The 12,020-nt window shown below is 36.7% G+C and overlaps 1 protein-coding gene across 2 annotated transcripts in view; it reads left to right on the top strand.

Moving 5' to 3' along the window:
• The window catches only part of LOC125683366 (E3 ubiquitin-protein ligase ZFP91-like), a 40,775-nt gene that overhangs the window by 24,648 nt on the left and 4,107 nt on the right, over positions 1-12,020 (top strand). The window contains exon 5 of one of the 2 annotated variants that reach the window (XM_048924444.2): positions 4,800-7,108. The exons of the other annotated variant lie outside the window; for it this stretch is intronic. Within the exon in view, the coding sequence (XP_048780401.2) occupies positions 4,800-6,211 (1,412 nt within the window). The 3' untranslated portion in view covers positions 6,212-7,108. Of the gene's footprint in view, positions 1-4,799; positions 7,109-12,020 lie in introns of those variants that run through there. 2 annotated transcript variants of the gene reach the window in all.

Below are 12,020 nucleotides of genomic sequence, written 5' to 3'. Positions count from 1 at the left end.
TTTGTAGTAATGTGTTCTGCTAGACGAATTTGAATTAGAGTTACTGAAAGATGAAGTGGAAGAGAGCTACGATGCCCCAGGTTATATGCATTTCAGCAGTACGATAACATATTCCGCATTAAAACGTTTATTCTGACTAAGAAAATGGTGTACAGTAGAAAGTTTGGCATGAAAATTTATTGTAACTGCGAGTGTACAGAAATGCCGGAAGTGAAGCCAATGGATGAGTGTATTTCATTTAAATGATTTGACATGTAAAGGTCCATTAGCGAGTAGCCGTCACCCATAATTTTTTTGATGCACGATCATGGGTCTTAAGGTCCTTGTTGAAAATGATTATGAATTGCAGCAGAAGAATTTGCTTTCATATTTCTAAATGTGCACTCTTTATATCTACTTCCAGGATCTCCGAATGGAAACTATCAAAACAATGAACAAGACATTCTCCAATTGGGGCTTCACATGCCGGGGGTTAGGCATATTCATGGAGAGGCACATCGGGCCGTCAGATTTACCAAAGACGAGATTCGATGTGGTCGTAAAAGATGTCATCTATGTAAAATGAACAAACGAAGGACAGAAAGGGGTTGTCAAGTCGAAACATATTTCAAGTGTAACGTCTGCAACTTGGCGCTATGTAATTCTGCAGCACGAAATTGTTTCGTGAACTTTCACAAGCAGTTTTATAGTGCTGTCAATTAGATACGTCTCCGTATTCCACAGTATCCCCCGCGGAACAAGCATTGAAATTGAAGTGTAATTAACAATTGAAATCATGATTTAGAGTTAGCTTAGAAAATCACATTAGCCTTTTCGTATTTTGTTTGAATGAGATTTTGTTACGATTTGCTTTTGTTCTCTAATGTTTGTTCTTTAACTTTCCACAATTTCAATAAATTGCTATTTTTTAAAATGATATTTGGTTATGCATTAAACGAGATGTATATAAGGACGCATATGTGTTATGGTTTAATGTCATGTTCCAAATGAATTCAACAAGAAGTCTATTCAACTTGACAACCAAACTGGATTTGACAGGGAAATTATATACCAGGGACCTTATTATCTTCTTCTAGAAATGAGTGAATTGACGTTGAAACATTGTGAAAGACTGAAATAAGAATCATTTATGTGGAATGTATATTGCAAATACTACGAAATAATATATTCAACCAAAGTGGAAAAATACGACAATATTATTGAAAGTGTCGTTTAGAGAAACGTCGGAAGATGTGGGCATCACAATGAAAACCGATTCTCCATTGATGTCTTAAAGTATATAGTAATTTCATACTTTGGCTTGTGAACAGTAATTGCGAAGACGTAACAAACAGATTGGAGAAAGTACAGCATAATGATTTGTCATAGCCTGATTTGTGTAATGACAGTAGACGTTGTTGCAGTGGAGTATAAAACCTGATTGTGTCAATATTCTTAGGTACATTAGATGTTCTTTTGTCAAAGAATGTCATGGGTTTCATTTCCTTTTAAGGTTTTCATTGTCGATGTACTGAGCTGCCTTTGAACATAATTTTTTTTTTTTTTTTTTTTATTTTTTTTTATAATCATTTTGGTGAAATCTTGTGGTCTCTTTTATACAGTTGTAGTGTGCTATTGGTTTTTGGATTGCATTGGGTTCCTTTGGCTACATTTTGTTTTATGGGGTTTGATATGTTAGATACTTGATTGTTTATATCTTTAAAATGGGGTTGATGAGTCGAGATTTTCACCTTTAATTTAAACAATATTTATTCAATAATGTCATGGGATTTGGCAGCAGACATAGCCTATATGAGTCATGGCCATTTTCACTTTGGCAGTGGTGACATCTCCATGTGACCTAACCTACCAACCTTTTCACTTTTAATTTGTTTATGTTATTGAAAACAGTCTTTGCATGCTTTAGTTTTTGATGTTATACACACTTTCGCTCCCCGGGCTGTTCTGCAAAGATGCCCAAATATGAAAATAAATCTTCGTACTATGTTCATTGTAGAGAGTCGGCAAACTCCAAAATCGTACAATGTGAAATATAGAGTGAGAAACCCGCCACCAGCCACGTATTTGGTAGGGAACGTACTGCATGTTGCGGAACGATTTCATGACAAACGGAGGAGAGTCTGTCAACACTGTCGCATGATCGGTGTCACAACGGGCTGTGGTCACGTGGTAGAAACTAACTGGAACTGCGTTACTTGTGACTTGGCGCTTTGCGTCAACAACAGAAATTGTTGGAACAATTATCACGAGAAACTCAACAATCATAAACAGTAATGAAAGAAAGATCGATGTAGTTGATTTGAAAATGTCAAAGGAACTCTGTTCTCCAATGTTATTTGCATGGATTAAATTATGTATATACAATTAAACTGCAGATTAGTGTATTCAAAAAGACGGTGCACAGCGACGTAGGAAATGACCCTAACCGTATTTGTATTACTTCGCCTGTAAAATGTTCTAGTTCAAAGTGATTTCGTACCTTGCATGAATTTTGCATACATATAACTCGAGGGCTACAAATTATGGTAAACATGTAGTTCCAAGCAGCAATTGGCCCTTTATGGGTCATAAGTCGCTTCGTGAATTCAGTGTATTAGACATTGAGACGAAGACTTGCTAGCTGTAAATGCAAATCAACGAGCACAATAATTCGGTGATAACTTAGGACAGGAAGATTCGTATATTCGTGAATATTTCATGTTTTTAAGTCTAATTTGTTTCACCCAAACGAACATAGTTTGGTTATGAAATAAAACAAAAATGGAGAAAACATTTGCTTTGATGTGAAATTACATTTTATCACGACTACCATAATTATCAATCACGGAATGAGTGGGAATATGTTCTCCCCTCGCATATTCGCTTCATTATATATATCTAACGACGTCACTTTGGTGGTCTCATTCTGGTGACCTGAAATAATGAATAATAAGAATGATTTGACCAATCACAGCACGGCTAACTTTGAAAGTTGAGAGTTTAAAATTTGTAATTCAATTAAATCATATTGTATTTGCCAGAATATTATTTACGCGTGATTTCGAGAGACTTGCCAGTTTTCGCGAATACACTTGCACAATAGTGGACATAAGCAATGAATACTTATTCGCGAAAGTTATGTCTCGTGAATGAATACTTAATTGTATACACGCCAAAATAAGGTATCGTGAATTAAAAGTGATCTAATATACTCTTGTTTGCACATATACACGCAACACAAGATGGTTCAAACTCGAGAAGTTCTTGATCTATTTGAGTCAAATGACGTACTCAATTATTTTTTCATCGTAGCAAAAGAAAAGTCGAACTTCCGATATCTCGAAGTGAAATTTGGGTTCCGTGTAAAATATTTCAATTGTTTTTCACTCTCGATATGTCGAAGCGGTGGTAGCATATAAACGCTATCAATCACGCGTAGAATTACTGTCCTGGATTAACGGTGAATGTCTGGGTCTATCGTGCATGGCTGGGTTAATAACGTGTTTACATAGGCGACGCAAGGGGTTCACACAGGCGACGTAACATCCGTGCTTCGTTTCGGGATAGATAAGTAGTTGTTTCCCCTTCATCTGAGCTTCGGATTTGGATATATGATGAATATATGTTGTGTAAATCAACCTGAAAAATACTAAGAAAAACATTTCAAAACAATCCCAAAATGTTGTAAATATATTTTTTCGGTTGTTATAAAATCTGAATCATAATGGTAGAATCTTTATAGAAGTTTTACAAAGTTCCTTGAGTATATACATTTGGAGTAATGGAGATGATTTTTTTTAAACACATAATAATGAAATGTTGCAAACGGTAGTACAAAATTTATGCCCTCCATTTTGAGCGTTGTTGGTGCATGAGAATTGAATTCTTTGACAGACAAAGCAATATTTGTGTTCCAAAAGTGGTGTACGAGTGTAATGTGTTTCACGTTAGCTTATGTAGAAGCAGAGATGTCGGCACATGTGGCATTTAGCCGACAGAAAGTTATTTCTCGCAAGGGAAACGTTTGTATAGTATGTAGCGGATCGACATAGAATGTTTTGACGGGAAATCCCCTTATTTCTTGTACTTTCATATCACATTTTGTTATTGATCTCTGTTCGCGTAAAAACAAAACTGTTGAGCCTTTACTTTCCGCCCATCTTCGCTAACCAAGGGTGACGATACACGGTGGCTGGCGAAAATGCTTTCCGCCAAGCATGCACCATCTTCATAAACTTTCTATCTTTCACAGTGTTTTGGTGTGTTGTATTAAATTTTCGAACAACCAAGATTTCTCAAGTAATGATTTCATTTGCTGACAGAAAGTTCGATTTGAAGTGAACCTTCCAATTGCTATAATGTATGCGCTTTGGTCACTTGAACCCGTCGAATGAATGTTCGTAGTGAAAACTTGCCAATTATGTTAACGATATTACTATTTCTATGTATACCGTGTGTGGAACACTTAGACGTGATTATCACGAAGTTCCTGGAAAATTTCTTCAAATGGTTGTTCGGTTAATATGCTGAATATTATTTCTATCAAAAAGTATTGGTGGTCATTAATAGGGTTGCACAAAATCATGACCGTCTTCGAATGTTTTGTTCATGATTAGCCTGAATATTGAAATAATGAATTCAAAGACTGGTATGACACTAACAGTACAGAATGTTGTTTTCGTAAAGTATTTTATTAAATTATGCTTTGACAAATGCTTGCATGGACTCCTTTTCAATGCAGAAATTCCTCTAACAAGAAAAAAAACCCCAGGTTAAGATGATGGGAAATCTTAACTATATATATTTTTGTTATATTTCAGTGACTGGAGAAAATACCCTGTGCTCCGATCCAGCAAATCTAATGTTCCTGATCCCAGTTGATACTGAAGAACAGTCGGAAACGTTAATTCCTGAAGAAGATGATATGGTGAACATTGTTTGTAACACAAATGAATGCGAGTGGAAAATTTCATCAGCGTATACATTGAGTCAACAATCTATATTTGAAGATCAGGACGAAACGAATTGGAGGGAATGTATTGAGGATAGACGGCATATTCCTCTTGTGCATGAAGGCAGTTTTGAAGGAATATTGAAAACTCCAATTGAATGCGAAGAAATTTCAAAACTGAAAAGGCATATCAAAGGTACTTTGCAAGAAGGCGATGGTTTGGATGAGCAGTCCCCTATGATGAAGAATGTAGCAGTCACTCAAAAGAACCTATCAAGGAATGCCAAAGGATTACCAGTAACACCACAAAATGTGTGTCTGAAAAAAGACACCATCCCAGGAAAGCAACCCTTTGGTTCGAATTTTTACAAGTGTAAAGTAGGACGTGGGAAAAAAGTGAAGAAAAAATCGAAACCTAAGATTCAAAGTAACAGAAAAGTGTCTTCAAAACGCCAAACTACTTCTGTGGTATCGAGTAAGGAAGATTTTAAAAAGCCAGCTAATTGTATATCAAATGACAAAATAGTAAAGCCAATACGGAAAGGTTTGTTCCGTTATGATTTCAGAACTTCCCAGAGAAAATGCAAACAAAGTGCAAAACGAAAAGTGTGTATTCCAGTTGCTCCTCCACCAAAAGTAAGCAAGGTACCTCAGATCAGTCAAAGAAAGCATAAAGAATCCGACTTGAACACCAAAATGATTCAGGCAAAATGTAATGACAATGGGGATATGGTCTCAGAACTTTCATTGGAGACAATTGGAAACAAAGACAAAGAGAGTATGAAAGGAAAAACAATATCTCAGATTATTCATCCACCTCATTGTTTGGTGTACCAGGAAAGAAAAGAAAAATGTACATACTGCTTAGACAACTCAGAAGTCAAAAGTGCAATTGAGCCTGTTAACACTAAATGCAAGATCTGTAATGTGTTCCTCTGCAAAAGTATTTGGAGGAAAGGCGGACGATCTTGTTTCGAACGGTACCATCAGGAGAGAGCAAAGCTCATCACAGATACAGCAGTTGGTCCATCATCAAGCAAAGAAGAGAAGATGTCAGTCCATTATCCTGTAAACATTAATCGGTACCACGACAGTCGGAAAAAGAAAGTCTGCGAAATATGTTATGCAAGGAAGAGCCGGGGAGAGATTGAGGGGTCCACATTCACAGGCTATAAATGCAGTGTTTGTTCAGTAGGGCTCTGTGCTAGAGACAAAACCTGCTTTAAAGAATATCACAATTTGCTTTTTGAAACAAATCCCAACTTTTCAGGATCTACGTAAATTGTATTCTGTTTTGTTTTGTCTTCTAATTGTTATTTGTCAACCTACAAATGTAGTTCATACATACTATAGTAGTAGTTTAGTATTTCATGTTCTGTATCGTCTTCTGAATTCGCTGTGGTGTTTTCATATATTTGTGGAAGAAATATTCAGTGTGCTGTTGGTTGATTTATACTATATATTGTGCAAAGTTTGATTGTATGTTGTTGTCGTGTTGGTATTGAGTCAGCACAAGGGCTATGTGATAGTTATCCGAAGCTACGCACAACTTCTACAATTTTCAGTCTGATATAACTAACGACAATTGTCTATCTACAGTTTTATGTGAATCTTTTTCAGTAATCTATACAGTTTGCTTTGTACATAGGCATATATATTGCAACCTTTTTCTTGTAGAGGGATCAGAAAGCTTACCATTTACTCATGAAAATTTTGACTTCGATCGCCATGTTCCGGTTCGTATCACACAAGAAGAAAGCGCATGCCGCCGTCGCGTGTGTATGGTTTGTAGATTAAACAAACTTAAAACCACCAGTGGTGGAATGATTCAGTCTCGATGGAAGTGTCCTGAGTGTCAAGTGGCGCTTTGTCGAGGAAACCGGAATTGCTACGCTCTGTACCATTCTTCAGTTTTTAAAATCTCTTTTGAGGATGCACTGTCTATTAGTAGGTTTTATCAACCTCCTGATAAGAGAGTTCCAAGAAGACCACGTGACATTAGCTAGTTCTAGTACATACTAAATCTTCTCGTAACGAAGGTGTATGACTTGATAGTTAAGTTTTGGTGTGTTGTATGCGCAAAGCCGATATGATGATAACCTACAGTAATATAATAGAGTACTTTTGAATTGTAAAATAGTCATTGAATATACATATAAAGTAGAATTAGAAATGTGATGAGGTGTCATGTTTTTTATGTTTACAAACAGAAACTCTTTTAATTCAATTTGTGCTTTGTAGCCAGATTTGTACAGAGTTGGCCAAAGAGCGTAAAAGTACCAGACATTATGTCCTGTAGATTAAGGATAATTTACAAAATCTACCAGACAACTTAAAAATTTACCAGAAAAAAATAAAATAAAAAACCCCCTAAAATTATTTCAACTTCTTTTATTTTCAAGCTTTGAGTGTGACGGTAACTTGTGTATAAAAGCTCTCTATTGTTTGATCACACAGGATTAAACTTTCTTATCAATGTTGTTGTAATTTGATTTTCATCTTCTTTTGCTCATATCCATATACCCAAGACACACCCTCCCCAATTTACAAGAAATATTTATAGAACAAATTTACAAAGGACGTTTAAAGGGCCTCCGTAGCCGAGTGGTTAGAGCATCGCGCTCAAAATCACACGGCCTTTCACCTCTGTCGGCGCGGGTTCGAATCCTGCTCGCGCCGGTAAGTGAGAAAGTTTCCCAGTTTACTTTCGGAATGTCGGTGGTCTCTTCCCAGGTGCATTGTATCTGGGTTCTCTCTTCCACCAACAAAATCTGGGTGCCACCATATAACTGAAAAATTGTTGAGTGTGGCGGAAAACATCAAATCAAACAAAGGACGTTTCTACCAAAATTGTGAATTTCATGACCACCAGGGCAGGGGTTTTTGTGCAAGGCCTTACGGGCAGGTCAAAAACCGCCCAAAATACCGACAGTTACAGCTTGTATTGCTTTAACATTGCAGAAAACGTCCATGGTATTGGTAATGAGTAGAGAAAATATATCCAATGATGACTACGTACACATGATCCTCATTATACATATGTAGGACTCCAAAGTGCGATGGTCTGCGCCAAACCCCGATGGTGTGACATGCCAGAGTGCGATGGTCCACACTCATTTTCCATGGTCTGACACGCCAAAGTGCGATGGTGTGACACGCCGAAATCCATTGGATTGTAAACTACAGTGTTTTGGTACAGACTGAACCATCCGTGTGTTGTGTATAAGAATAAGAACATTCGGTGTTATTAAACACATTTTCCAACACGAAATCGTATAGAATGTTTTGTATTATAGCATATCCAAGGAATTTATCAATTTAATACGTGTACGTCAAAGTAATAAATGATCATGAATTAAAGAATGTTTGGGCGAAGAAGATAGTTCGACAACAAATACACTTTGCCGTTCTCACTATCCTCAACAGTGCAAACCTTGCCGAACGTTGCTGTCATCCATGTAACATTTCTTCGGTTTTATTTTGAAAGACGTTAAGAATGACGTCACAATGATGTGACGTCACAAACGTTACTGAACTCCGCACCATCGGACTTTATCGTGACCATTGCACTTTGGCGTCCGTAACGTTAACAAACCATCGCACTTTGGCCCAGACCATCGCACTTTGGCGTGACCATCGCACTTTGAAGCGACCATCGCACTTTAGGGTCTTATATATATCTATAATATCATCAACCAGCTTTGATTATACAGGCCATGGATTAATCCTCATGTCGAAGGTGTGGCCTGTCTATCGAGAGGGATGTCTTCCTTTCCACGCATGATGATCCAATGGGTTGGCAGAGTCCTTGTTAGGGCTACACGATCACGCTTCACGAGTTCGCCCCAAGAAAGCTTTGGTCTGCATTGACCCCGCTGTGCTGCAATGTTCATGTATCTGACCTGCGAGATCCAGCTTGTGCTGCGCTCAACGTGGCCATCTCAGTCTGCCCAATTATAGAACTTGATCAATGTCTCTTATTTTGATCCTAGATAGAATAGTCTTCAGGCTTGACCAGGCAGGTACATCTTATGGCTCTGTCGTTACGTTGAAGGCGCTTGACGGTGCTCGCTGATGTTGCTCACGTTTTTTAACCATATATGTATATATAAGCACTATAATCCAACAACACTCAACATCCAAAGTGTCGGATCTAATAGTAGATACGAGGTCAAATAGAAAAGGATATAAAAAGCACTAAAAATGATAGATTGTTTTGATGTTTTCCGCCACACTCAACAGTTTTTCAGTTATCTGGTGGCGCCCAGTTTCTGTGGAAAGAAAAGAAAACCCAGATACAATGTACCTGGGAATAGACCACCGACCTTCCGAAAGTAAACTGGGAAACTTTCTCACTTACCGGCGCGAGCGGGATTCGAACCCACGTCGACAGAGGTGAGAGGCTGTGTGATTTTGAGCACGATGCTCTAACCACTCGGCCACGGAGGCCCCTCACTAAAAATAACCAACGACACGAACAACAGTGAATTGTCAAATTTTCAGGACAACCTGTCCCTTCCTCAGGAAAGGACAGGTTGTCCTCTCTCTCTCTCTCTCTCTCTCTATATATATATAGGTAAAATCTTTTAAAAAGATACACGAAGACCAGGGGCGGATCCAGGAATTGCGGTTACGGGGGACGCCACTTTATGAGGCTGCGAGTCGCCTTGAGGTCCCCAGTGGGTCCAGGGCGAAGCCTTAGTGGGGGCCCAGGGGGCGAAGACCCCGAAGCCCCTGGATTTTACAGATTTTATAGGGCTTGAAATATGTCTCCTATTAGTCATTTGTACTATTTTCTATCATTTTTATTAAGGTGAAAATAATAAAATGACGCAAATTTGAAGGGTTTTTGGAAAAAATTAAGTTCTTCCAATAAAGTAAATAAAGAAATCAAAATATTTTGACATTTATTTCTCCGGGAGTGGAAGAAATTATTGCTTCTTTTATCGTTTAGTACATTTTTCTAAACAAGATACATCGATTTACCTTAAATTTGAAAATTTTAGGGGAGGGATGTGGCTGGGTCCCCTTAAATCCCCCACTGAAGACGTTTAGTAAAACTTTAGTGCTTTCATTTCAAATCTTCAGAAGCTTTACATTTAGGAACATAGCGACGTTAAGTCACAAACAGCGGAACGTTAAAATTAAACAAATCAAGACGTCATTACATACTGACTGTTGAAAGGTTTCGCCATGATCGTGTTTCTGACGTAACGTTGTAATGTTACTAAATGTAAAGCTTCTGGAGATTCATGTATCTTTTTTATTTTTTTTACCATCGACACTTCTACCGATCATTGCGAAAAGTAATTATTATCTATCTCTCTGTCTGCCTGTCTGTCTGTCTTTCAATGTGTAATATTTCATTTCACATCTTCAAAAATATGTATATAATTCTGATCGATAACATTCACAGTAATACCCATCGACTTGCCAAAAAAAACAAAAACAGGGAGCACTTCAGATTTTATAGAAGATGGTGACTCGTGATCATTATCGAGTATAGTCCTTGCTGCTTGTTTTTAACAGTTTATGAATACGCGTTAATTGTTTCGAGGAAAAATTACCCAATATAGTGAAACAATAGTTCATACATAGCAATATGTATATGGATCGCCCAATTTACATATCGTCAAGTATTTGTACATATCTTCAAGTAATTGTACCAATCTCCAAATGAATTGACAATAAATATACGTATCTTGAATGCATTTGGAGATACAATTAATGTGAATATAGGTATATTAAAACTGAAGATCGTTTAGGTACAGATACCAAGAAGTAAAGATGGAAATAATTGATTTAATGATAGATGAAATTTAATTGAACCTATCTTTAATTATAAAATTACTGACAATAACACATATCCCCTACAACACTCCGTCACGCCAGTTAATGTTTCCGATACGTCACAACTGGCGCGAAATAAATACTGTAACATGAACTTCATTCTCAGTAAGTAGGGTTTTATTCTACTCTCACCCATGACCGTATACGGATTTCCATTAGAATATTTAACATGATATACTATGTTAAAGTTTGAAAACATCTTTTTTAAAATGTCTGCTCTCAATCTGGTTGTTGATATGCGTTTCCATCCATTTTCAAGCCACTCTTGAAGGGAGTGTTCATTATCATTTTCAATAACACGAAAACGAATTGTACCTGTATATAATTGAACAGTATCTATCCTCAAATCTTTTCTGAAGATGTTTTTAATTTTACCAATCTTGAATTGAATTTTATCTATCTTTAAATCAGTTTTGTTTAAACTTCATTGATTTAAAGATCGATATGATTTGTAATTGAATTATTTAGATAGGTGTAATTCAATTGCAAATAAACGTAATTCATTTGAACTTAAGTTCAATTATTTGAAGAGAGATATAATTATCTACACCTATCTTTAATTCATTTAGACTATTTTTATTTCAATTATACTTTCTTCCAATTAGTTTCAATTATTTGAAGATGGATATAACTATTTTGAATATACATTTATGTTCATTTTGCGTTCCATATATATAAGCATTGTAAAAGAGTCTTTTTTATATATAAAGGTGAAATCTTTTTAAATTCTACTCAAAAGATACAATTTACTAGCTGTGGATTTCCAAACGGAGTCTTTGTAAGGAGTATATTCAAGTGTATTGTTTATGTGAACTCCCAAGTAGTTTTTCTTGCAAATATTGTTTAGAAGGTAATCAGAAACTTGAAGATCTAAAGACGGAGAGTTTGATTTTGACTTTTTTTGATGTGTACCCAGGTGTATACATTTTGTTTTGTATATTATAGATTTTTTTTAAAAGAATTTTTCACTCATGTAGAGTTGTCACTAGCTTTAAGTGTATGTGCCACAGATTTTGACTGATGCTTGGCCCTTGCGGACGTAGCTGTGAAGGTTCTTAATTGTGAGAATGTCTACCGTTATATGTTATATAATTCGTTTTATGTCCATTCGAGAAGCTTTCACTCGTATGAGGAATCTCCTTTAGTGACCACAAGACCAACGAATTTGTTCGTGCCCAAAACATGACAGGCAGGTCCGCGAGAACCCCTCCTAGCGCATGGAAAAAAGGAGGAAACTTAC

The sequence above is a fragment of the Ostrea edulis genome, chromosome 6 (assembly GCF_947568905.1).
Source record: "Ostrea edulis chromosome 6, xbOstEdul1.1, whole genome shotgun sequence".
Lineage (NCBI taxonomy): Eukaryota > Metazoa > Mollusca > Bivalvia > Ostreida > Ostreidae > Ostrea > Ostrea edulis.
This window is presented reverse-complemented; position numbering and strand designations above follow the sequence as displayed.